The sequence below is a fragment of the Microtus pennsylvanicus genome, chromosome 4 (assembly GCF_037038515.1).
Source record: "Microtus pennsylvanicus isolate mMicPen1 chromosome 4, mMicPen1.hap1, whole genome shotgun sequence".
Taxonomy (NCBI): Eukaryota; Metazoa; Chordata; class Mammalia; order Rodentia; family Cricetidae; genus Microtus; species Microtus pennsylvanicus.
The window spans coordinates 85,755,068-85,779,844 of NC_134582.1; the positions used below are offsets into that span (position 1 = coordinate 85,755,068).

At 45.9% G+C, this 24,777-nt stretch overlaps 1 protein-coding gene across 4 annotated transcripts in view; it reads right to left on the reverse strand.

Moving 5' to 3' along the window:
- Cap2 (cyclase associated actin cytoskeleton regulatory protein 2) overlaps positions 1 to 24,777 on the reverse strand; it is a 140,191-nt gene that overhangs the window by 17,080 nt on the left and 98,334 nt on the right. For all 4 annotated transcript variants that reach the window (XM_075969759.1, XM_075969760.1, XM_075969761.1 and 1 more), the window contains 2 exons: positions 24,594 to 24,679; positions 20,434 to 20,539 (listed from right to left, as the gene is read on the reverse strand). In XM_075969759.1, coding sequence (XP_075825874.1) covers positions 20,434 to 20,539; positions 24,594 to 24,679 — 192 coding nt within the window. The remainder of the gene's footprint in view (positions 1 to 20,433; positions 20,540 to 24,593; positions 24,680 to 24,777) is intronic.

Consider the following 24,777-nt stretch of genomic DNA (forward strand, 5'->3'; position numbering starts at 1 on the left):
GGCCTATTAAGATGAATTTTGAGAGCAGATGTTTGATTATGAACTTCTTATTTTTTATTTTTATTTAGCACAAAGACTTTTTAAAGAAAGTTAATGTTCTATAAATCTTTCTAAATGGGTGTCACTGTCCTGGGAACAGCTGTCTCTTCCATTTTTAAAGCCATGAACTGTAGGCAGGAAACCAAGAGGCGTCCTACGCAGCCCAGGGGCAACTGGAAGTTTTTGGCTACCTACAATCTTGCCTACATTGTGTGTACTACAGCTGTGCACCAGGGGGCCCTGTGGTTTGTTTCCACTGACAGCTCCTTCTCAGAGCAGTTGCTACTCATTTAATCTCTTTAGGAGTCAGGTTTCGTTTATTTATTTATTTATTTATTTATTTATTTATTTATTTATTTATTTTTGGTGTTTCTGAGACAGCAGGGTCTTGCCTCAAATATACTACATAGCCCACGTTGGCCTCAAACTCCCAGTGATGCCTCAGCCTTAGCCTCTCAAGAGCTGAGATTACAGGCAATAATCTCACCATGCCGGCCTCTGAGAATTTAGATTTTATTAGAAATGGAGATGACTTAAAATTTTAAGTAGAATTTCACTCTTGCTCTATGGCGGTCATTCTATGTAATGAACACACGTTTGTTCCTCCCAACACGACTTTTTAATTAACCAGTTCATCCACATATAGTCTAAACGGATGGCTAAATAAGCCATAAAAATTATTCCTGTTATCCATCTTTTTGAGTTTGTATAAAGAAAGGTCAATAGGGCTCACTTAGTTGGGGTCAGGGAGTCAGACCCGGGGCTGCTGTGGTTTAGAGCTGGACCATGCCATGGGGTGCTTTGTAAGTCCCTTAATCCTGAAAAGAAGAGGTTAAGGGGATCGCAGTAAAGAGGAAAAGTACACAGACAGCATTAGCCCCCAACTCTCGAGACCAGGTCAAGCAACCAATATTGTGGTTGGTATTTTTACCATCATTTAAAAAGCAGGAACCAAGAACATAAAATTGGCACATGATCCTCTCTGGGAACAGGTGGATTATGTTGCTTACAACAGGGCATTTGCTGAGACTTCTCGTCTATGAAACTAGCTTAGTGACAGGAATATTTTGAGCCACCTGTCCTTAAAGTATTTGTGGAGATGGCAGATAAGGCCACAGGAATGGAACAGCTGACGTGTTTATGGGTCTTATTTCTCCCCTCCCTTCTTTACGGACACACACAGTTGGCTCCCTTGTTTCTGGGTAGAGAATCTCTCGGGCTGTCCTTTGCTGAACCATTTTGGCCCATTAATCATGTAGCCTACCATTAACAATCTCCAGGTAGCAGTGACAGCTCACGTGTGCCTGGCCAGACCCTCAGATGTTTAAAAGTCCCCAGGCCATTTCAATCACGTGTATGTTCCCATAGGAACTCACTATGTTTTGCAGCTAACATTTTATATAAATGTTGCTGATTGACTCTTCTAAAGACAAAGAACCCCAAACAACCTGATATAATATAACACACAAAACATAACAGCAATAAAACCTCTCATTTCCATAACAGGAGTCAGTGGCTAAAGAAAGACTAAAGCCTTAGTCTCCCTCCTCCTCTATCTCTCCCCCTCCCTTCTCTCTCTCTTTTTTTTCCTCTCTCTCCTCTCCCATCTCTCTCTCTGTCTCTCTTGTCCATGTAGGTCTGGCTCACTACGTAGAGAGCTAAGGATGACTCTGGACTTCGGTCCTCCTGTTTCTACATCCCCAGTGCTGGGATTACAGACACATGGTACTATGGTTTATGCAAGGCTGGGGATTGAACCCAGGGCTTCAAGCACAGTCCTTAAATAGTCTTCTGACCACAAATTTCTGATTTAGGGTTTGATTTTTTAAATGTTTTTTATTTTATTGAGAGAAAGATCCCTGTAGTCCAGGCTGGTTTGAAATTCACTGTACACTTTTAAATGTCCCATCCCCCTGCCTCTGTTTCTCAAGTGTTGGGTCTTCAAGAGTGCATCATGTTGCTTGGTCACACTTACCCCCACCCCCAATCTGATACAGGATCTGGTTGTGTGACTGGCTGGCTGGCCATGAAACTTGCTGTTTAGAGCTGGTTCCTAGTGCCCCTTCTGCCTCTGTCTCTCACAGGCAGGGGTTACAGGTGTGTGCTACTGTGTGCTTGGCTTTATGGTCATCATTTCTGCACTTTGATCAATGGCAGTGAAATCAACACATTTCCAAAAGAAAGAACTTCTCTAAGGACTGGCAGATCGCTGGGCAGTGGTGGCACATGCCTTTCATCCCAGCACTTGGAGGCAGAGGCTGGTGGATCTCTGGGAGTTCAAGGCTGGCCTGGTCTACAGATGAGCTCCAGACAGGCTGCAAAGCTGCACAGAGAAACCCTGTCCGAAAAACCAACCAACCAACCAACCAACCAAAAAAACAAAACAAAATAAACAAACAAAAAAACCAACCCTGCAGATTTTACATTCACTTCATGTCACAGTTCCATTACAATTAAAACCAAGAAAGATGACCAAGGGGCTGGGGAAATGGCTCTGTGGGTAAGTGTGCTTGCTCTGCAGCCACGAAGACCTGAGTTCGAATTTCCAGCACCCACAGAAAAGATTGGGTATGGCTGTGTGTGCCTGTAATCCCAGCACTGAGCAAGCGGAGACAGACTAGCCAGTCTAGCTGAGGTGGTGAGCCTGGTCCAGGGAAAGAGAGACCCCTTTCTCAAGGAAGAGGGCAGTGGAGGAGGAGGGGGACACTGAGGTCCTGGTTTGGCCTCCACATGTTTGCAAACAAGTGCACATCCCAAGACACGCAGACGCACGCACCATACGCCGCAGCAAAGCACATTGCACGCACACAGATCAGTAAGAATCTAACAGCAAGACAAAGAGTGACTGTGTAGTGACTACAGGAAGAGCATCCTAGCAACAGAAGCACAAGCCAACACAGATTTAGGACTTCAGGCTGGATTCTCTTTTACTGCTTATTCGGATTTTGAGACTTCTGCCAGAGAAAATAATGGTCCTGGGAACCATTCCAAGAAAACAGAATTGTTCATGATACCACAGAGACGTGCCACACAGTGTTTTAAGGATATGCTTATTAATAACTTTTAGAAAGTCAATTTAAGGACTATTTTCCATTTTATTAATGGGTATTGAACACTAGGGAAAAATCGGATTCCCACTAAGTGCTAATACTTCTTTGCAGTTGCTATCAAAAGATGGGTGCACAACTATGAGACAAGACAGGGCCTATTTGCATTGGTTCTTTCCAGAGTCAAGGCTCCCAACAGCCTTATCGCGAGATGTGCAAAGGGAGGTCATTAAGAACCCAGATCTCAGGGTGAGGATGTGGTTCGGTTTGAAGCATGCTTGCTCTGCAAGAGAAAGCCCTGGTTTGGATCCTCAGCACAAACTGGTTGTGGCTGCAAGCGCCAGTAGTTTAGGCATTTGGGAGCTGGAGGAAGAAGGATCAGAAGTTCAAGGTCATCCTTGGCTACAAAGGGAGTTTGAATCCAACCTGGGCAGAGAAAAGTAACAACATCCAAACCCTGAGTCCCAGGCTTCAAAGTTCCACCCTCGGGGCTTTGCCCGTCCCTATCCCAGGAAGGCTATTGTCCCGTGGATTTTATATGTTGCTCCTGTGATGGCAGGAACAAATCAAAACACTGCCAACTGATGAAAAATAAAACAGGGTAAACGAAATCAAGTCACTTCAGCGATGTAGTAACAGCTTTATATTGGAAAACACCCCGAGAGACACATACACAGTCAGTACCACTAAAATTAGAATCCTGCCTGACGTATGTTTAGATGGGCCCTTCCAAAAATGTAGGAGGTAACTTCTGTTCGACATGCCCAAAGTAGATTTTTTTTGGTAAGAGTGGAGCGGGCCATGCCAGCAGAGACCAGAAACAATACACAAGGGCACAGGCTAATTCGCTCATGTGAGCTAGGCATTTGAGAGAAATGGGCTTGTGTTAAGAGTCTGAGCCCTCTTCTGGCCTGCAGGCATACACACAGACAGAATATTGTATACATAATAAATAAATAAATATTTAAAAAAAAAGAGTCTGAGCTTGCTTTGCAATTGATACGTAGACGGAATCTGGAATCTCCAAGTTGTCTTTTCTTTTTGACTGCCAGCATCAGCCAAATGAAAACACAATTTCTAATAAAAGAAGGAAAAAATAAAATTTCCATGGGAAAACTTCCCAGAGTTAAAGATAGCCAAGTATACCCATCAAAGGGAGCTGGCTGGAGGGCCGACAGCTGGCAGAATGTCAAGAGGGACATGCGCCTTGACTCAGCTGGACAGTGACTACATTTGGCCTGATGAGCCTAACTCTGTCACCAAGTTCAAGGTGTTTTTTGGGGGGATCCCAAAGAAATTATTTTGCTGCCTTGAAAGCTCAGGACTTGGGAAGCAGCAGACATGGGGACAAAGGCCAGCCGAGCGCTGTGAGAGAGATTTCCTACATCGCATGACTTTTAATGGAAATATCCAGAGGTGCCATCTCTTGAGCTCAAGGCTGAGGTGTCCTGCGCAGGCTAATGTGGGTTTCAATGCCAGCTCCAAATTTCACGGGGAAAGATCAACTGATGTTTGAGCTTCCTTCCCTTCCCCTTTCTCTCTCCCTCCCCACCACACCTTTCCTCTCTTTATTTCCTTTCCTTCCTTCCCTTCTTTGATGCTGGAACACAGGGCTCTGAGAAGGCCTGCTAGATGTTCTACCACTGAGCTCATCCCCGGGGATTGCAATGTGCCCAGTAGTATGTATGACAGGTAGGGAGACGGGATAACTCATATATTCTGGTTTTTTTATATCTATCTATCTATCTATCTATCTATCTATCTATCTATCTATCTATCTATCTATCTATCTATCTATCTATCTATCTATCTATCTATCTATTTGAGACAGGGTTTCTCTGTGTAGCCCTGGCTGTCCTGGAATGTGCTCTGTAGACCAGGCTGGCCTCAAACTCAAGAGGTTTGCCTGCCTCTGCCTCCTGAGTCTGGGAATTAAAGGCATGCGCCACCACTGCTCAGCCCCCATCTTTTCTCAAGAAAATCTTTTTTCTGTTTAACGTAATATCAGATCCAATTTCCTGCATTTATGTCTTCTGAAGATGGGAGACAGAAGATGGCAAGGGGAAGGACAGGGGAATGTCACCAGCCGGAGTGATAATGCATCATCCTTTCTCATCACCATCAGCACAGAAACAAAGACACGGTCAATGGCACATTAACACCAGACACAACGTGGAGTCAATGACGCAGGACTACGTAGGTTTCATTGGGAGGAAACCTGATCACAATTGAATGCAGCTGATCAGGGAAAAGCACCTGGGCATCCCCTATTTCTGAGGCCCTGGGACAGTCCCTGTTAGGGACCCCGGGTCCACTCTTCAGTGAGCTCATAGGCTCAGAACAGAGAAGACAATTCTGTGACCCCTAGACAGGTCTCTAATTCTCCACCCCGCTCCTCAACGTCTTAGTTTAGAAGGCTCCTCTTCTAACTGGAAGACTCTTAAAGATCCTTTAAGGTTCAACCCCAACAGCCTTTTATAAGTTTTACTGAGTAGAGCATGTATGTATATGTGTTATGTGTTCATGTGGGTGTGGGAGCATGTTCATGCATATGGTTGTATGTGCTTGAGGAGGCCAGAGGTCAACCTCAGGTGTTGATCCTCAGAAGTCATTCACTTTATTGACAGGGTCTTTCGCTGGACTTGGGGCTGGTCAGTGAGCCCTGGGGGTCTGTTTGTCCCCATCTCCCCAGAGCTGGCATTACAAGAGCATGCTGCCACACCTGGCTTTGCACATGGACGCAAGTCCTCATGCTAACACAGCAAGCCCTTTACCAACGGCCATCTCCCAGCCCCTTCTAGAGCTTTTCCGGGGGGACAGTCCCTGCACCCCTGTACCTCTAGTTCCTGGACTCCTTAGAACACCTTTAGGAGAATGTACATCATATAGCAATCATTTGCTGGCTAATCTGGGTTTGGTCTTCTCTACAACTCTGGAGTTCTTTACTCATTCGTCTTAGGGCCACCAGCAATGTGACACAGGACCTGAGATACGGTAGGTGTCTCATCAACATTTATGGATATAAACAGATCACTTATAAATATAGGCATCACTGAAGTACAAATCTTCAGATGCTTCTAAGCTGGAGCAGGGCATGGTGGGACATGGAAATCTGGGGAGTTTTGAAAGAAAGGATTATTTTAGACTCTCTTAGTCTCATTTCCTTTCGCTGTGGTAAAATACAGATACCCCAAAAGAGGTAATTTAAAGGAGAGATTCTATCTGGTTCACAATTCAAGGTTCTAATCCATTATTATGGGGAAGTCAAAGTGGTGGGCAATTGAGGTACCCAGTAACATTGCATCCACTGTCAAGAGCAGACAGGAATGAATTGATGCATGCACTCTTGCATCCAGTTCACTTTCTTCTCTTGAACAAAGTTTGGGACCCCTTACCTACATGTGAGTCGTCTTCCTGCCTCAGTTCCCATAAGATAATCTGCCACTGACATACCCACAACCCACAGGCCAACCAGATCTCAACGATCCCTCACTGAGATGCCTCTCTAGAGTTCAACTTGACTGTATCAAGGTGAGCATGAAAACTAAAAGTCACATTGACCCTGGAAGGCGAGCAGGATCCTTGTCACAGGGAACCGGGGGGGGGGGGGAGTCTAGGAGCAGGGGACATGAACATAATAAACAAACAAAGCTGTTGTTAATGACCACACAAGAACACATCATCATACCACATTCATGAAAGGACACGATCATACCACACTGTCCTTCCAAAATTCACCCCCTGACGGTGCATGTTTCACAAACCACTCGTCAGAAAGGAGTCTTTTAAACGTCCTTCAGGGCTGAGGCCCTGGGTGGGATCCTCAGAAGCCACCCCCTAAGTGTCCTCCAGATCTATTTGTGAACACACACATGAAATGACCATCCATGCTCTGTACTCTGCTCTGTTTCTCTGGACTGAACAGAGAATTATTTGAAGTAATATATCCTTTATTCACTTGAAAGGTTAAAACGCATTTCAACAGGAGGCTGGTTTTCTACCCTAGTGTCCTGGAAAGGCTGAGTTGATGGCTTTATCTGCCACATTCCTGTCTTCTAGTCATGCAATCCCTCTGCCTTGCAGGTACTCCTATCATAATGACATCATCTCTCCTGCTATGTCACTTCCATTATAATGACATCATCTCCCCTGCTATGTCACTCCCATTATAATGACATCATCTCCCCTGCTATGTCACTCCCATTATAATGACATCATCTCCCCTGCTATGTCACTCCCATTATAATGACATCATCTCTCCTGTTATGTCACTCCCATTATAATGATGTCATCTCCCCTGCTATGCTACTCCCATTATGACATCATCTCTCCTGTTATGCCACTCCCATTATAATGACATCATCTCTCCTGTTATGCCACTCCCATTATAATGACATCATCTCTCCTGATATGCCACTCCCATTATAATGACATCATCTCTCCTGTTATGCCACTCCCATTATAATGACATCATCTCTCCTGCTATGTCACTCCCATTATAATGACATCGTTTCTCCTGCTACACCACTCCCATCATAATACCATCTCTCCTGCTATATCCAAGAAACTTTCACCGGAATCCAGATAGGGTTTTCCCAACCTTGGACTTCTAGTCTCCAGAACTGTGAGCTAAAGAACAGTTTTCTATTTATAAAGTACCCAGCTTAGAGTGTTTTGTTATAGCAACAGAAAATGAACAAACAGGCACATTCATATCTACGGTGAAGAACACTTTTTCCTGGCGACAGTCTTGTGGAATGTGGAAGAATTAATGACAAGAGAACCTCAGTTACACTGTGACTGTTAACATTATAAATAAGGAAACTGTTTATTTAATTTTTTTCTGACACATAAAACTAAATCATTTGCAGCTGGAGAGATAGTTCAACGAGTAGGAGCACTGGCTGCTTGTTCTTCCAGAGGACCTGGGTTCAATCCCCAGCACCTATATGTTAGCTCACAACTGTCTATAACTCCAGTTCCAGGAGGTCTGACACCCTCACATGGGCATACACGCAGGCAAAACATCAATGCATATAAAATCAAACTAAATTTATTCTTGTGACAGGGTCTTTCTCTGCTGCTCGGGCTGGCCTCACGCTTGCAGCCATTCTCTTGCCTCAGTTTTCCGAGGGCCAAGATTACAGGTGTGCCCACCTCAAATGAAGGAATTTTAACTGAATACATCGTACTAAAATATTCCCCGGATAACAGCTCAAACAAGTCAGAAATTAGAATTAACTTCTGACCCCTCGAACTTAGAGGCTTGGAGTTCTTGGTCATGAAAATTTTCTAGTAAACAAAATAATCTTTATTATTAAATCAGACAGTTTTAAAAGTTACTACTATTCTGATTTATGGAGAGAGACAAACACTCTAAAAATATTTATACATCCTTATCAACAAACACTAAAACTCAAAGGTATTTTTGAGATACTAGAAACAGTTGTAAACACAGACTTCAAAGCTCCATAGTTTTGCTAATTCTACACAAAACTGAGGCGGTGTGACTGCTATGGACATACATTATATGGTCTACTGAAGATCTAGCACGGGTTAAAATAAATCTATACTAACATCTTAAAACTTTCAGGCAGACACCGAGTTTCTAAGTAGTAACCCATCAATTTAGACAATTGGTTTGCAGAAAATCAAGAGCTCATTAGGTGAAGACTTGACTCCTCAGTTCCACAGTTGTGTCTATGCCCCGCCCCCTTTCTGAAGCCCCTCCCTGAAGGTCACTAGAAACAGGCAATTCTGAATGCCTTATATCTGCATTCCTATGATAGAGTACCTATTTTTGGGAGAAAAGCTTTATTTTTGTCTCTCAATTCAAAGGGATCACAGCCTATCTTGGCGGGAGAGGACAGTGTGGGAATGGTTTGAAACCCTGGTGGCGAGAGCTAGCTCACTTGGCAGTGGATCAGGAAGTACAGGGAGGAGGTAGGGCCTTTGTCCCACACGGATTCTCCTTCCCCCCTCTGTATTCAGTTCCACTGTACTCCAGCCTACTGGATGATGAGCTCCCATCCAGGCAGGGGTAACACCCTCACTTAACCCCAAAAGAGCTGATGGGCACACCAAAGGAATGTGTCTCATTTATGCTCTAGGCATTTCTTTCTTTGACCAAGGTGGCATTTGGAAGTCACGGTCTATGGGCCATACTAGCCAGACCTGCCAATCTCATCTGAAATTGCCCATGATGCTGCATAGTGACAGCAGTTTCAGGTCTCTCCTGGGCCACTAAGGTCTTATCGGTGACCAGGTCATCCTTCTTTAGAGCTTTATGATCTTACCGCCATCTTTTCATTGCCCCTTGGTAGATCCTTTAAGTAAGGGGGGTTCCCAAGGTCTTATCCTTGTGGCTCTTTTTCTCTCCCTTCCTCTCTTTAATTAATCATTAAAGGCAGGAGATTTATAGCAAGTGTGCTGGGTTTTCCCTCCTTTCAGTGATGCCTTATGGGCTCCTCCAACACAACAGAGCATCAGGGGAAGTTTCCTCCCTTCACTAGGAGCTGCTGCTCCTAGGATGCCCCTGTTTTTATTGCTTTCCCTAGAAATCTAGACTGGAAATTTTGTATCAGATCTGAGTTCTCTTCTACCTTCCCTCCCTACGCCCATTCATTCACCTGATGCTCTACATGTGGGGCCTCTGGGCTCTTTCCCTTCTCGTGTATCATATGCCATTCAAAGCATTCCCCACAGCTTGAAACTTTCTGCTTAGCAACCTACAGAAAAAGTAGCAGTCCTTGATCCTACCTATGCCCCCACCTTCTTAGCATAACTCCAAAGTTGTCTTCACAGGCTCTGCAAAACTCCTAGCCGTCGGGAAAAGCTGTTTTTCATACCCGATGTGTAGACACTGAACTCTTTGCCCAGAAATTACCCTTTTTTTTTTTTATGGTCTGCCTAGAGAATTCCTATTCACATCCTTCAAAACTCCAAGTGTGGGCCTCTGTGTAGCCTCTCCTGCACATCCAGGAGTCCAATTAGCCAATCTCATCTTCCATCATAGCTTTGCACGGCTGCATTCACTTGTGGATCACAATGATCTTGGGGGTGGGGAGGTAGCTTGGTTGGCAGAATGCTCACCCAGCAGTCACAAAGACCTGGGTTCAATCCCAGCACTGCATAAACCAGGTGTAGTGGTGCATGCAACCCCAGCACTTGAGAGGTAGAGGCAAGAGGATCAGAAGTTCAAGGTCATCTTTGGCTTCTTAGTGGGTACAGGGCCAGTCTGGAATAAAGGAAACCCTGTCTCAAAAACAAACGACCAAACCACTACAACAAAAAAGGAATAATAATTCTCCCTATAATAACTTCTTTGGGTTCATGGAAACATGGGGCTTAGCTTTTGAATTTTTAACATGCAGAGAAATCTTCTAGGGAGTCTTGTCAACTGGAGGTTGTGGAGGGCACAGGTGGGGCCAGGGAATAAGATGTCTATCTAGCAAGGATTTGGGGTGGTACTGGCACAAAACCACACTGACTGTTAGATGACAGGCACCTCTCTATATTTCTGGTCTCCATAAGCCTTGAGCTTTGGGCTTGTCTCTAGAAGGGTTCCTAGCCTGGACCAGCATTCTGTGTCACCTGTAGGGTCTCGCTGTACAGCACTTTTCTCCGAATTGAAACATTCCCTCCAGGAAGGAGGGGAAACACAGAGACTCTGGAGTGGAGAGCAAAACATTCCACATCTGAGACTGTGGGAACTTGTGCGATTCTGGAAGGCTCCTCCCCGCTTTACAGATGGAGCTAATAATTTCTAGGGGAGGGGCTCTCACCAGCCTAGTAAAGACAGGTGATTCTCAGACCTGGTGAGCCGTCTGCGAGTTGAGCATAGCGCCCTGGGCTGCAGCTTCTGCGAGCGGCCTCCTGGGTTCAGATGGGCTTTGGGTGATGCGCTACTTTTGAGTCATCTGCTCTCCTGTAACTCTTGGTCCACATGTCTGTGAGTAATCCCGACCCAAACACCTTGGTTCACCGAGACGGACTTTGCCAGTGCAGCCATCCCTTTGGTCTGGTGTGGGCTCTCTTTCTAGGGTGTGTACACATGTCTGTCACACTCCAGCTCTGCAGCTATATGTGAGCAGCAGCAGGTGACACCCATGCCCGTCATGTCATTTTCCTGTCGGTATTTTTAGCACTTTTCTCAGAACGTGGTGCACAGTGTGTGCCTCAGAAGTGTTGGATGCACCTAGTGATCTCTTTGAAGCTAACGCAGCCATCCCCAACCTGCCTTTATTTGTGCACGGGAGGCTCCTTTGTTTTATTGGTGGGGATTTAACCTACTTTGATCAACATGGCTCTTATCCGGCTACCTCAGAGGCTCCTTGCCTTACCACGGGGAACACCTGGGCAAACTCAGTGCAGGTCAAAAGATTCTAAGAGAAAGCACATTTGATGTCGTGAACTTAGACTGTACACAGCACAGTGCAGATGGGATGGACGTCTCGGTGTGGTCCAAATTCGCACCATAAAGCTCGGTGTCTACTGGTTTTGCACCAACCTACATAATTGAAACATTATTGTTGGAAGCTAGAGACACAGCTCAGCGGGAGAGGGCTTGGCTCACATGTGTTACAGCCTGAGTTTTATCTCCAGCATCATAAACCACAACGACAGCAACACTCCCCTGAAAAAAAAAAACCCAAACCAAACCAAACCACCACCACCACCAACAACCCAAAAACCAAAACCCAAAGCCAAACTGCAGAAACATCTCATGGCACATGTCTTTGCACTCAGGAGGCAAGAGGCAGGAGGATTGCCCAAAGTTCCAGTCCAGCCTTGTCTATACTATGAGTTCAAAGTCAGCCGGGGAGGGATCAAAAAACAAAACAAGAAAAGAGCCAATGACACGGCTCATCAGATAAAGGTACCTGCCCACCTGAGTTCCATCTAGGGACCCACATGGCGGAAGGAGAGAACCAGCTCTTGCAAGTTGTCCTCTGAGTGCCACATGTGAGCTGTGACATGTGTTTGCATTATGCACACACATGCTAAATAAATATAATTGAAAAAAATCACATAATGACCATAACAAAATCCCAAGTTGAACTGTAAGCCACGGAACTGTCTATGTGTGGGGTGGCTGCCCCCAAAGACCCTAAAGGGAGCTGGAAGCTCAAGAGCAAGGAAGTCTTTCTAGACAGCTGTGGGCAGATGTAGTGGCTAGAGCTACTATGGGGGAGGGGCCCCAGAAGAAGGCAGCAGTGAGCTCTGCAGCCAGGACACACCATGTGAGGCCTGGCCACTCCCTGTGGCTAGTACACCAAGGAGGGGTTTACACAAGCTTTATCAAGAGGCGGCCAGAGGGGCCAGAAGACCTGCCACTCACAGGACATCCATATTTAACAACACGCTGTGGCGTCTACATTATTTATAGGGAGTCGGGATACCCTCTGGCAGATCTTAATTGGATCACAAGCGAAGGGTTAGGCTGCTGCTTTGTTAATGGACATTTGGTTTTACGTTGAAAAAATGGAATGAAAGGAAAATGACTACCTGGGAGGAAAGAAATGACGCTATGTGGTTTAGTTTGGGAGAAAAACCTTCTATTATTATCATTTTAACCCTGATTGTGCATGGGAGGTTCTGCTGGATGACAATAAACATACAGGGAAGATGTTTAAAACCAACACGGTAAACATTAAAAACCGGATCGATCATGGCCTGATGAGATGGCTTCACAAGTACAGACACTTGGGGTTGAACGGTGCAAGTTTATTGACTTGAGTTGGATCCCTGGAACCCATGGAGAAGTGGATGGAGAGACCCTGGTGTGCCATCACACACAAAAACACACACACAGATAGAGACACATAGAGAGGAAGAGACAGGAGGAGACAAAGACACACAGAGAGAAAGAGGAAGGGGAAGAGAGAGAGACAGAGACACACAGGGAGAAAGAGTGAGAGAGAGAGAGAGAGAGAGAGAGAGAGAGAGAGAGAGAACTGCATCATAGGTAAGTGTTGTGGCAAGTGCCTGAAATCCTAGTACTTGGATGGTAGAAGCAAGAAGACCAGGAGTTCAAGGCTAGTCTTGCCTACATAGAGAGTTTGAGGCCAGCACATGTTACAGAAGACACTGTCTAAAATATCATGATCATCATCATCATCATCAACAGCAACAAGAAAACCAAGGCAAAATTTATTAAAACCCTTGTACAAGTCTTTATACATCCATCATGTGTATTTATTTTACTTTGCAGACAACTGAACCTGTTTCTAAAGCTAACGTAATTTAGAATACACAAAAGAGCAGACAGTGCCCACGAGCTCCACATCAGCGTGTTAACTCATGTTCATGGAATTCTCGGGAAGAGCAGAACAATTCACAGAAAAAGTTTAGTCGTCTGTGTAATTACAAGTACGAGGAGCAGGCTTCCATTCCCAGCTGCAGGCACCTGCTTTGAAGGCCTTGCTAGCGGCTCTTACACATCTATCCAACTTCCCAGGAATGGCAGATGGTGGTACCTCTACCAGGTTTGTGTCAAATGATCAACCTAGTCAACAAAGCCTGTCTGAACCTTAGCCCAGAGAAACAACACAAAAAAGTATGAAGACGACTTCGGGAGAAGGCAACCAACTGAAAACTCAAGCCCCTCTGGTTTGGACTGCTGCTAGATCACACGCTGGCTTCGTGTTGAAGAAAAGTCAAGACAAATGACAAGATTCCACTGACCAAAGTAAATGCACTAAGAGATACAGGACGACGGCTCCATGGCTGCTTCCTCTGAAGACCCGAATGCTTCTGCTCCTATCCAGCACACTTGTGTACACACACTCACCGCCCACCCCAGCACACTTGTGTGCACACACTCACCGCCCACCCCAGCACACTTGTGTGCACACACTCACCGCCCACCCCAGCACACTTGTGTGCACACACTCACCGCCCACCCCAGCACACTGTGCACACACTCACTGTCCACACCAGCACACTTGTGTGCACACACTCACCGCCCACCCCAGCACACTGTGCACACACTCACTGCCCACCCCAGCACACTCGTGCACACACTCACCGCCCACCCCAGCACACTTGTGTGCACACACTCACCGCCCACCCTAGCACTGTGCACACACTCACTGCCCACCCCAGCACACTGTGCACACACTCACTGTCCACCCTAGCACACTGTGCACACACTCATTGCCCACCCCAGCACACTGTGCACACACTCACCGCCCACCCTAGCACACTGTGCACACACTCACTGCCCACCCCAGCACACTGTGCACACACTCACCGCCCACCCTAGCACACTGTGCACACACTCACTGCCCACCCCAGCACACTGTGCACACACTCACCGCCCACCCCAGCACACTGTGCACACACTCACTGCCCACCCCAGCACACTGTGCACACACTCACTGCCCACCCCAGCACACTGTGCACACACTCATTGCCCACCCCAGCACACTGTGCACACACTCACTGCCCACCCCAGCACACTGTGCACACACTCACTGTCCACCCCAGCACACTGTGCACACACTCATTGCCCACCCCAGCACACTGTGCACACACTCACCGCCCACCCCAGCACACTGTGCACACACTCACCGCCCACCCCAGCACACTGTGCACACACTCACTGTCCACCCCAGCACACTGTGCACACACTCACTGTTTACCCCAGCACACTGTGCACACACTCACTGTTTACCCCAGCACACTGTGCACACACTCACTGCCCACCCCAGCACACTGTGCACACACTCACCGCCCACCCCAGCACACTGTGCACACACTCACTGCCCACCCCAGCACACTGTGCAGACACTCACTGTTTACCCCAGCACACTGTGCACACACTCACTGCCCACCCCAGCACACTGTGCACACACTCACCGCCCACCCCAGCACACTGTGCACACACTCACCGCCCACCCCAGCACACTGTGCACACACTCACCGCCCACCCCAGCACACTGTGCACACACTCACTGCCCACCCCAGCACACTGTGCAGACACTCACTGTTTACCCCAGCACACTGTGCACACACTCACTGTTTACCCCAGCACACTGTGCACACACTCACTGCCCACCCCAGCACACTGTGCACACACTCACCGCCCACCCCAGCACACTGTGCACACACTCACCGCCCACCCCAGCACACTGTGCACACACTCACCGCCCACCCCAGCACACTGTGCACACACTCACCGCCCACCCTAGCACAGTTGTGCTCACACTATCTCCCTGACTGCTGTCCCAAACAATCCCAGGCCACAGAATCTCACATTTCTCAGTGACAAGTGGACTGGTGGAGCAGCAGCTGCCTGGCACAGCTGCACTCTGAAGGCCAAGGTTAGGAGGGGAGCGACTGAAAAATTCAGTCTCAACTGCTATCTTGGAGGTGGGGTGTCTGTTTATTAGCACAATGTACCACTGGAGGAACTCAGGGTCTTCAGTAGTATACAAAAAGACCCAGAGTGGGAAATGTCAAAATTCAACTTGAAAATGGAAGAAAATAACAATTACTCAAGATCCCTGAGGTATTGCATACCCATAACTTTGTAAAGCATGGGCAGTATTGCCGTGGGCTGTGCCTGGGTAGATGCAACGGGCTGGCGGGATGGCTCAGTGGGTAAAGGCGCCTGCCATGCAAATCTGATGACTTGTGTAGAATCCCTGGACCTATGGTAGCAGAGGAGAACTGACGCCCCAGAGTGATCCTCTAACCTACACACACACACACGCACGCACGCACGCACGCATACACACAGAGTAAAAAAGCTTGAGTCCTGTGGTGTTTTACACCAAACCATGTCTTTTTCCAGTCTTTCTGATGCTTGTCTTCTCATAAATACAGATTTTTTTTTTGCGTACTTGTGATCAGTAGATAAATAAATGAAGGGATCCTATTTATTTTTGTTCTCAAGGCACTTGATCTGATAATTCCAATAGTCCCATCTCTGCAAGAACCATGAATCTGGTTTTCCCACTAACATTCATTTTGCTGGCATGCTGCTGGACTAGTAAGTGGGGAGAGATTAGTTTGACTTGTGCAATAAATTGCACTTGGGATCTTAAACAGTTTTTAGAAATTTAAAATAGAAATCGAATTTTCAACTTAAAAAGCATAACTTTTAGAATAAACTTTAAAAAGATTTTTTATTTTATGTGGATGAGAGGTTTGTTCTTACAGATGTCTGTGTGCCACATCGAGTGCCTGGTGCCCTCCTCAGGAGTCAGAGAGCAACAGATCCTTCTGGGACTCTGGTTCTGGACGGTGTGAGCGCTGTGTGGGTGCCGGGGATTGAACCTGAGTCACCTGTGAGAAAAGCAAGTGCCCTCAACCACTGGCCAATCTCTCCAACCTTAGAACATACTTTTTAATGGCTTCCTCTTCAAACTTTAGACAAGGAGGCTAAAAATCAAGAAAGATCACGGGTCCACACATAAGTCTGGAAGCTTTTCAAAAGACTGTACATGTGTGTTCTGAATAAACATTTTCCTATTGTAACTACTTCACATTTTTAGTATCTGGTTACAACTATCATTTCACCATCCCATTGAAGAAGCATAGAGTCGGGAGTGTGGCTGAGGGTTAGAGTGTGTGCACAGCATGCATGCATGAGGGCTAGAGTGTGTGCACAGTATGCATGCATGCATGAGGGCTAGAGTGTGTGCACAGTATGCATGCATGCATGAGGGCTAGAGTGTGTGCACAGTATGCATGCATGCATGAGGGCTAGAGTGTGTGCACAGCATGCATGCATGAGGGCTAGAGTGTGTGCACAGCATGCATGCATGAGGGCTAGAGTGTGTGCACAGCATGCATGCACAAGGGCTAGAGTGCACAGCATGCGTACACAAGGGCTAGAGTGTGTGCACAGTATGCATGCATAAGGGCTAGAGTGTGTGCACAGCATGCATGCATGAGGGCTAGAGTGCACAGCATGCGTACACGAGGGCTAGAGTGTGTGCACAGCATGCATGCACGAGGGCTAGAGTGTGTGCACAGTATGCATGCACGAGGGCTAGAGTGTGTGCACAGCATGCATGCACGAGGGCTAGAGTGTGTGCACAGCATACATGCATGAGGGCTAGAGTGTGTGCACAGTATACATGCATGAGGGCTAGAGTGTGTGCACAGTATACATGCATGAGGGCTAGAGTGTGTGCACAGTATACATGCATGAGGGCTAGAGTGTGTGCACAGTATACATGCATGAGGGCTAGAGTGTGTGCACAGTATACATGCATGAGGGCTAGAGTGTGTGCACAGCATGCATGCATACTTACTGTTTCAAACAGAATTTTACCATGGCTTAAAACCATATGCTTAATAAACAATAGCTGTTATGAGTACGGCAATCTGTGAGGCCCAAGTTGCTCTAGGGATTGCTTATATATTGTGTGAATATATAACACATGGCATATGACATTGCGTTTTAATATGTGGGATGTGATGTATTAGTAGATTGTGAAATTGGTTTTGGGAGTTTCAGCAAGAGCTTTATCAAGGGTGACATAAAGGGAAGGCTATCTGAATACACTGTGTATGGTAAGAAAAAGAGAGTCTGTGGGATTTGTCTTAGCGTACGCATGCCGTATGTGTCTAGAGAGTATATTTCTTCCTGAGTTGCAATACAAATTTGGAAGTTACTGGCACAAAGTGTATATTCTTCTCCACCCCTCAATAATAGGGAATGAGCCCACGCCTCATACATGCTAGGCAAGCGTTCTTCCACTGACCTACATCTCCAGTCTTGAGAAGCATGTATTTTTAATGAATGCAATAACGTGAGTATTCATTCTAGAACAAAGGAAAGCACTGACATTTTTCTATCATTAACAATCAGATCTTTTCTTTTATATTCATAGAAATGATAGTCTAGCTTTACATGTGGTATTAAGGGTATTCAAACCATTAAGAAGAAGTTTTCTACCTATTTTTTTGAGACTCATTAGAGAATCAGCATCTGTTGACATTCCTCTTATACTTGTCTACCAGAAGACAATAACAAATCCAAAGACTCCTAATCTTCAGCTTCCTATTCTCCAAGGGTGGCTTATCCCCACGGCCAAGTTGTGACAATCCCCCTGTATGACACATAGATTTATAACAAAACAGTCTTTCATTTGAAAGAGGTGAAGAAAAATAATCAGTCTACAAAAAACTCACCCCATCCACACACACCCTCCTTCTTAAAGCCCTTTAGAAATGCATGAAATCTCTTGCCCACATCATCATGTTGTAGGCAGAAGGAAAATCACCAACTTAATTAATTGTGCTTTGTGAGGTTCATGTCAATGCTGTGGGGTGGGAGAGGCAAAGGAGGAAACACACGGACATCAGTCTGGAGGGGGGGGTCACTGCTAACATTTTGTACCTGTTGGGGGACACTTGGAGGAACCCCATACTGCACTGAACACTTGGAAATCACAATCACCCCACTCTTGAGCCTGCTGCCCTCTGCACTCACCGAGGGCCGAGTCCTGGAGCACAGCTGTCCGTGGGATTTGGGATGGAATTCACAAATGTGTGACTTCCCTTTTCTCTGGTTTCACTGCTGGCTATTTAAAGGGAATACTCATTTCTAATGGAAGGGGCTTCCCATGGAAAGTAAGCAGAGAGACTCCAGGAGGCAAGGAAGGCCCCAAGGGTCCCAGAATACCAACGATATGTACTTGATACCGTTTGTTGAGCACGCACTCTGAGCGCTAAGTCAGGAGCTGGACACAGAGTTTTCCTAAGTGGTTGAGACCAGAGACCATAACTGCATAGCTAAGGTGGACTCAGGAAACAACGCAAGCACAGAGGAGGAGCGCCACCCTTGACGGGGAGCTGATGAAGAGCAACAGACGCTTTTCAAAGCTGTGATGTTCGAATTGAGCCACAGGGAAGATGTAAGGGTACCGACCTCTGGGAAAGCAAGGCCGGAGCACAATATCCTCTCAGGACATTGCAATGGAGGCAAAACAGTATGAAGTATGAGGACATCAAATGTGGAAACAGCAGTTTCTTGGCTTTTAGCTCAGCCAGTGGTTCTCGACCTTCCTCATGCCGCGATCCCTTAATTCAGTTCTTCATGCTGTGGTGACTCCCAGGCCATAAAATTATTTTTGTTGCTACTTCATAACTGTAAAGCTGCTACTGTTATGAATTGTAATGTAAATATCTAGTATGTAAAATTTCTGAGGGGACCCCTGTGAAAGGGCTGTTGGACCCCAGGTCACGATCCACCGGTTGAGAACTACTGATCTAAGCATTGCGTATGCTCAGGCTGCCACAGGCAGCCAGAGATCGCTGCAATGCTCAGTGAGGTAGGAACGAACCCAGCAAGGCTTGAGAGGTCAGGGCCACTGTAGTTTCCATATGTAATTTAAGTGGGAACACATACAAGCTGGGTTTACCCCACTACTAAGGCACAGCCGAAGTCCGAGGACTGAGTGGGAGGTGTGGTCTAACTGGTGCATTGTCCAGCATGCCTGAGACCCTGGGTTCAGTTCTCAGCACTACATAAACTGAGCATAGTGGCGAATGCCTGTGATCCAAGCACTCAGGAGGTCGAGTCAGGGGAATGAAAAGTTCAAGGTCATCTAAGGTTACCCAGGCTGGCCCGGAAGGTAGGAGGTACTGTCTCAACCCTCCCCTGACCAAAACTAACCAAAAGAAACCCAAACAAGACAAAAACACCAGGCTGATTGATCTAGCTAATATAAAAGACTGTTCAATAAAGTTTGCTACATCAAAAGAAATATTCAGAACTCTTCATTGATATTTTATTTATAGCTATGCCCATTTTCAAAGTTCATGTCCCCTTTAATTTCTACTTCTTAATGCCAGTTTGGTGCTTGTAAACCTTTATCCTTGAGTTGAGGCTTCATGGTAAGTGATGGGCTGTTCTCCATATAATCACCACCCGGGCTAATCTTAATGGTTGTAAGATCCACTGTGTTAGTTTTTCATTAATTTTCCGAATAGCATGTATTAGTTGTATAAGATAATAGGTTTCATTACGGCATTTTCCTAAGTATAGCTGTTTATCACATAGTTTGACCAGAAGAGATTTGTACTTCTGGGTCTCGCTTATTTCCTTTAATATGGTGGTCTACAGTTCCCACCATTCTTCCTTCAAATGACACGATCTTATCCTTTATGGCTGAATAATACTCCCTTCGCAGCCCTATCATAGACAGCATAGCTGCTTCCTTTACATATGCCATGCAGACAATTCTCAGGGTTTCCTCAAGAAAATGCTGTTCCCATAAAGTTCCTTTCCTATCTTGATTAGGCCACATGGAATGCACGTTTTCACAAGTGTTTCTATGACCTTCTGACGCCCAGGTGAAAGGTCGCCAGAGGGACTGGTACTTACTGTCTTGCTCCACGTGAGGCCTGTGGTGTGATGCTCTTTGATGTAGGCCTGAAGCTCGCTCCAGATGTTGAGGTAGGATTTCACCCAATCCACGTGGCGAAGATCACTTTTGTTATAAAAGAGTGGATGAGAGTGGCATTAGGACAGAAAACACAGTTTTACACCCAGTGATCTGGAGACGGTTGAGAGCAATTGCCCTCTAGCCAGAAGAGGACACTGAGAAGGCGGGTAGCCCCAAGCGCTCTGCAGGGAGGCCGGAGGATGGCCAGTGCTCTCAGCTTCAGGTATGGACAGCGACACAGAGAGGGGACCTGGCCACATGGAGCTGACACACAGGAAGGTGCCATTCCTAGTGGAGGTGACTACGGAGAGCAGAACCTTCCTTCTGAGTTCCTTCCCATACAAGATAAAGGACAGCATGCTTCTAGGAGTGGGAACGGTAGAAAAAAGGCAAATGGGAACTAAGGCATTCAGTTGGTTTTCTAATAATTCAGGAGTTACTTGGCTTCAGAAGCGTGATTGACTAGAGACGTCTACTCACTACGAATGTTGAGGAAGTTGGTATTATAAGAGAAATGTTTTCTTCTTAGCAGGCAAGATGCCATACTTTTAAAGGGACTCTCATTGGATATCTTAATTGGATGCTCTTGACAGTGCGAGCTTTGTGGAGCTTGATCAGATTTTGTTTTATCGAATGAAGAGCAAGTTGAAAGCTTGCCTTAATAGGGCTGGCTAGCACATGGGGCTGAGAGAGCCGTTAGAATAGGCAAGTGGGTGCACTTCTTTCATAAAAGAATTATTATTAATTCCTTAAGAAATTCATGTTTTAATCATATCATCACCCTTTGTTGTGTTTCCCCGGGCAGTTCCTGCCCCTGTGACTTTTTGAAGGAAGTAGTAGTCAGCAAATAAGAAAACACTGGGTTTAGAGTTGGCAAAAACTTGATGATCTACTTTGGTCACTAATCTGAAGATAGCCATAGAAGGGAACCTCTTGAAAACATATTGTTTTCCTTGAAATGTTGTGAGCGTCAGCAGCATGCCTACCTACAGTCCACTTGATAAGCCATACCACGAGGGAAAGTGAACAGGGAGCCGATCATGGTTTGGATCGGATGGGACAGGTCCCTCACAGAGTCCTGTGAGGACTGGGTCTGAAGGCCTTGTCATTGTTTTGGGAGGCTGCACAACCTTTTAGAGGTGGAGCCTACTTATAGGAGATTGGTCACTGTAGGGTGGGCCTTCCAGTCTACAGCCTATCCCCATTTCCTGTTCCATCTCTGCCTCCTGACCTGCTCAGAGGTGAGCAACTGCTCACTGCTTCAGCTGTGGCCATGTTTTCCCAGCTATGATGGTCTGGATTTCCCGAACCCCGAGCTATAATGAATCTCTTCGGTCAGGAGTTGTGATATCAACGAGGAAGCAGCTAGTGTAAGAACTGGAATCTTGGTCACTCTTCAAACTCTGCTGTTTCCTTCTACAGTTTGAGATTTGTTGGCTCTATGGCTGGGATCTGCCTCATTAGTGTCTTGTTCTACAGGGTTTTGCGGGGCTTTGAGTAAGTGCTCTGGACACAGAAAACACTGTGCACAGCAGCTGTAAGAAGGCGAGACTCACTTCAATGTAAATCAGCACCCGTGTTTACCTACATGCTCTGCCTATGCAGACGTGTCTCCTCTGTGTGTGTGCCCTATATAACACACAGACATGGCAATGTACACACACTAGAGGTATTGGATTACACATTTGACATGGTTTCTACTGAAGATTTTAGCAACCAATGGGGGTCAAATCTGTCTAGGTAGGAATAATTTGCATAATAAATTCTGACAACCAAAGAAGACCAAATCTATATATGTAAATATGTTTCTCACTTAACCATTGCAGTATTATTTTGACTTAAAGAAAATTATAGGAACAACTATAGGGTTAACCGCATGGCATCTTTTATCTGAAGTTAGTTTCTAGGAGATTAGTTGAACAGAACCCAGACACATGGAAGCTGAGAAACCTCCATCTACTTTTATTGGGTCTGGAAATTGGGAAGATACACCTTGGCAAAGCCAAGGCAAGTGACTTGCTCTGGTCACATAGAAAAAGGAGGCAGAATTCCACTCTAAAAAAAAAAAATGCAAATTTTGAATGGGTACCATCTTGGCCAACGGGTAGAACCAAGGGTAGTTATTGGTATGTGCTATACATGTTTTTATATTCTGTGTAAAATGTATCTTCTGGCTTTGATGTTCAGATCCACATTAGTAAGATAACCAAGGTGATGATAATCTAGAGAATTCAGGTCCTCTGACTTCCTCCCATCTGAACAGTCAGGAATAAAGAAGAGATGTCCCCAGGAGGCCCCATACATGGTAACTGATGACTTCTGCTGGCTCCACTTAGGAGCTGGGATGGGGAGCTATTCGAGTCCAGAGTCAGACAGTGGAAGACCACTCTCTTATTTTTTATCTCAATTCCTTCATTAGTCATCTAGCCAGCTGTGAGCCCATGGAGGGGGAGGACTCTTGTGACAACCAGTAAATAGGTTAAGAGACATTTTTCCTAGCTATCTTCTCCACCTGGTCTATCCCCATTTGAGTGTGTTCTCCTTCTAACCTCAACGCCTCCTCTCTAGGGTCCATTATCCGGATACCAGATCTCTCCATGCCGGTTCTCCAGACAACCCCCCTTGGTTCACCTGTCCTTTCCACAGCTGTTGACTGTTGTTCAGACAACAGCTGTCTGCCCTCCAGATCCTATTTCAGTTAGGTTCAATCTGGGTTTGACCCCCTTTTGCCTGGTCTCATCCACCTTGGTTCTGGACTTCCCCATTCCTTCTATGTAGCCACTCACTATGGCCACTTTGATCAGTGGAAATTTCCACTGGGCTTGGGGGCACATGCCTGTAATTCCAGCACTTGGGTGGCCAAGACAGGAGAACAAACCTGGGTTTGAGGCCAGCTCAGAATACATCAAGAGACTCTTTCAAAGCATGAAAAAAAAGTTTTATCACATAGGCTCATTCTTTAAGTACAGATATCCATAATGTGGTGTCATGTGGTCAAGTGGGGGCAGGTTCTTCACTGAAAGAGAATGGAGGTAGATATAGATATAGATACAGATAGAAATAGATATAGATAGATTGGGTGTGCCATTCAGGAATCTGACATCCCTCTCCTTGTGGCTTTTTCTACACAACTAGAATTTTAAAATGTAGTTTTTGGTTTGTTTTTCAAGAAAATGTTTCTTTGTGTAGCCCTGGCTATCCTGGAGCTCGCTTTGTAGAGCAGGCTGGCCTCGAACTCACAGAGATCCACCTGTCTCTGCCTCCCGAATGCTGGGATTCAAGGCCTGTGCTACCATGCCTGGCTAAAATGTATTTTTTTTTTAAGATTAAAAAAAATTGTCTGAGAGTCTCTGGATTTTGCAAGAAAAAATGGAGATATGTTTGGAATGCTTGCTTTGTTTTTGTGGAAACAAACAAAGGGAGCTCAGAAAAACATCTGTTAAGCATGAAAGAAATGAAAAAAATTAAAATGTATGTTTATATGTGTGTCCCCCAGTGTGGGTATGTGCAAGTGCTTGTAGGTGCTTGCAGGGACCACATGTGGCTGTTAGGCCCCCTAGAGTCGAAGCTGTGAACTGCACAATGCAACCAAACTGGTCCCCTGGAAGAGCAGCAACTGCTGCTAACTCCAGCAATTCCCAGTCCCTTATTTTGTTTCCTTATTACACTTATTCATTTAATGTGTGCGTGTTGGTATGCACTCGAAGGTGTGCATGCGGGGGTCATAGGACACCTGTGGGAGCTGATTCTCTCTGTGAGTTGCCGGAACTGAAATCAGGTCAAAGTGTGGCAGCAAGAAGCTGGCTAAGTCCTCTCGCCAGCCTACTCATTTTTTGAAGACACGGTCTCATGTGACCGAGGCACATCTTACATTTGCTATGTAGCAAAGATGACCCTGAATTCCTGATCCTTCTGCTTCTGCCTTCCAAGAGCTGGGTCACAGGCTCGAAGCTCTAGTCTGGGATTTCAATCTCAAGGTTACTCAGTGTTCCAACGCAGAGACAAGGACAGGGACTGGTGATTAAACATACTAGGTTTTAGTAGCAAATGTCTGACAAGCAGTCCACTGAAAAGACAGCCAGTAAAGGAAGGTACATACCTGTGTTTGTAGTCCTTCAGAACCCTGTTAGTGTAAAAGGTGGCAGCATCATTCATCTCCTTGACATAAGGGCCAGGTTTGGGGGACTGAGAAAACAGGACCATCACCCAAGCATAGAAGAAAAAAAAATAGGATAAGAAAGACAATACCTCCAAGAAGCAGAAGAAAAGCAATGGAACAATGG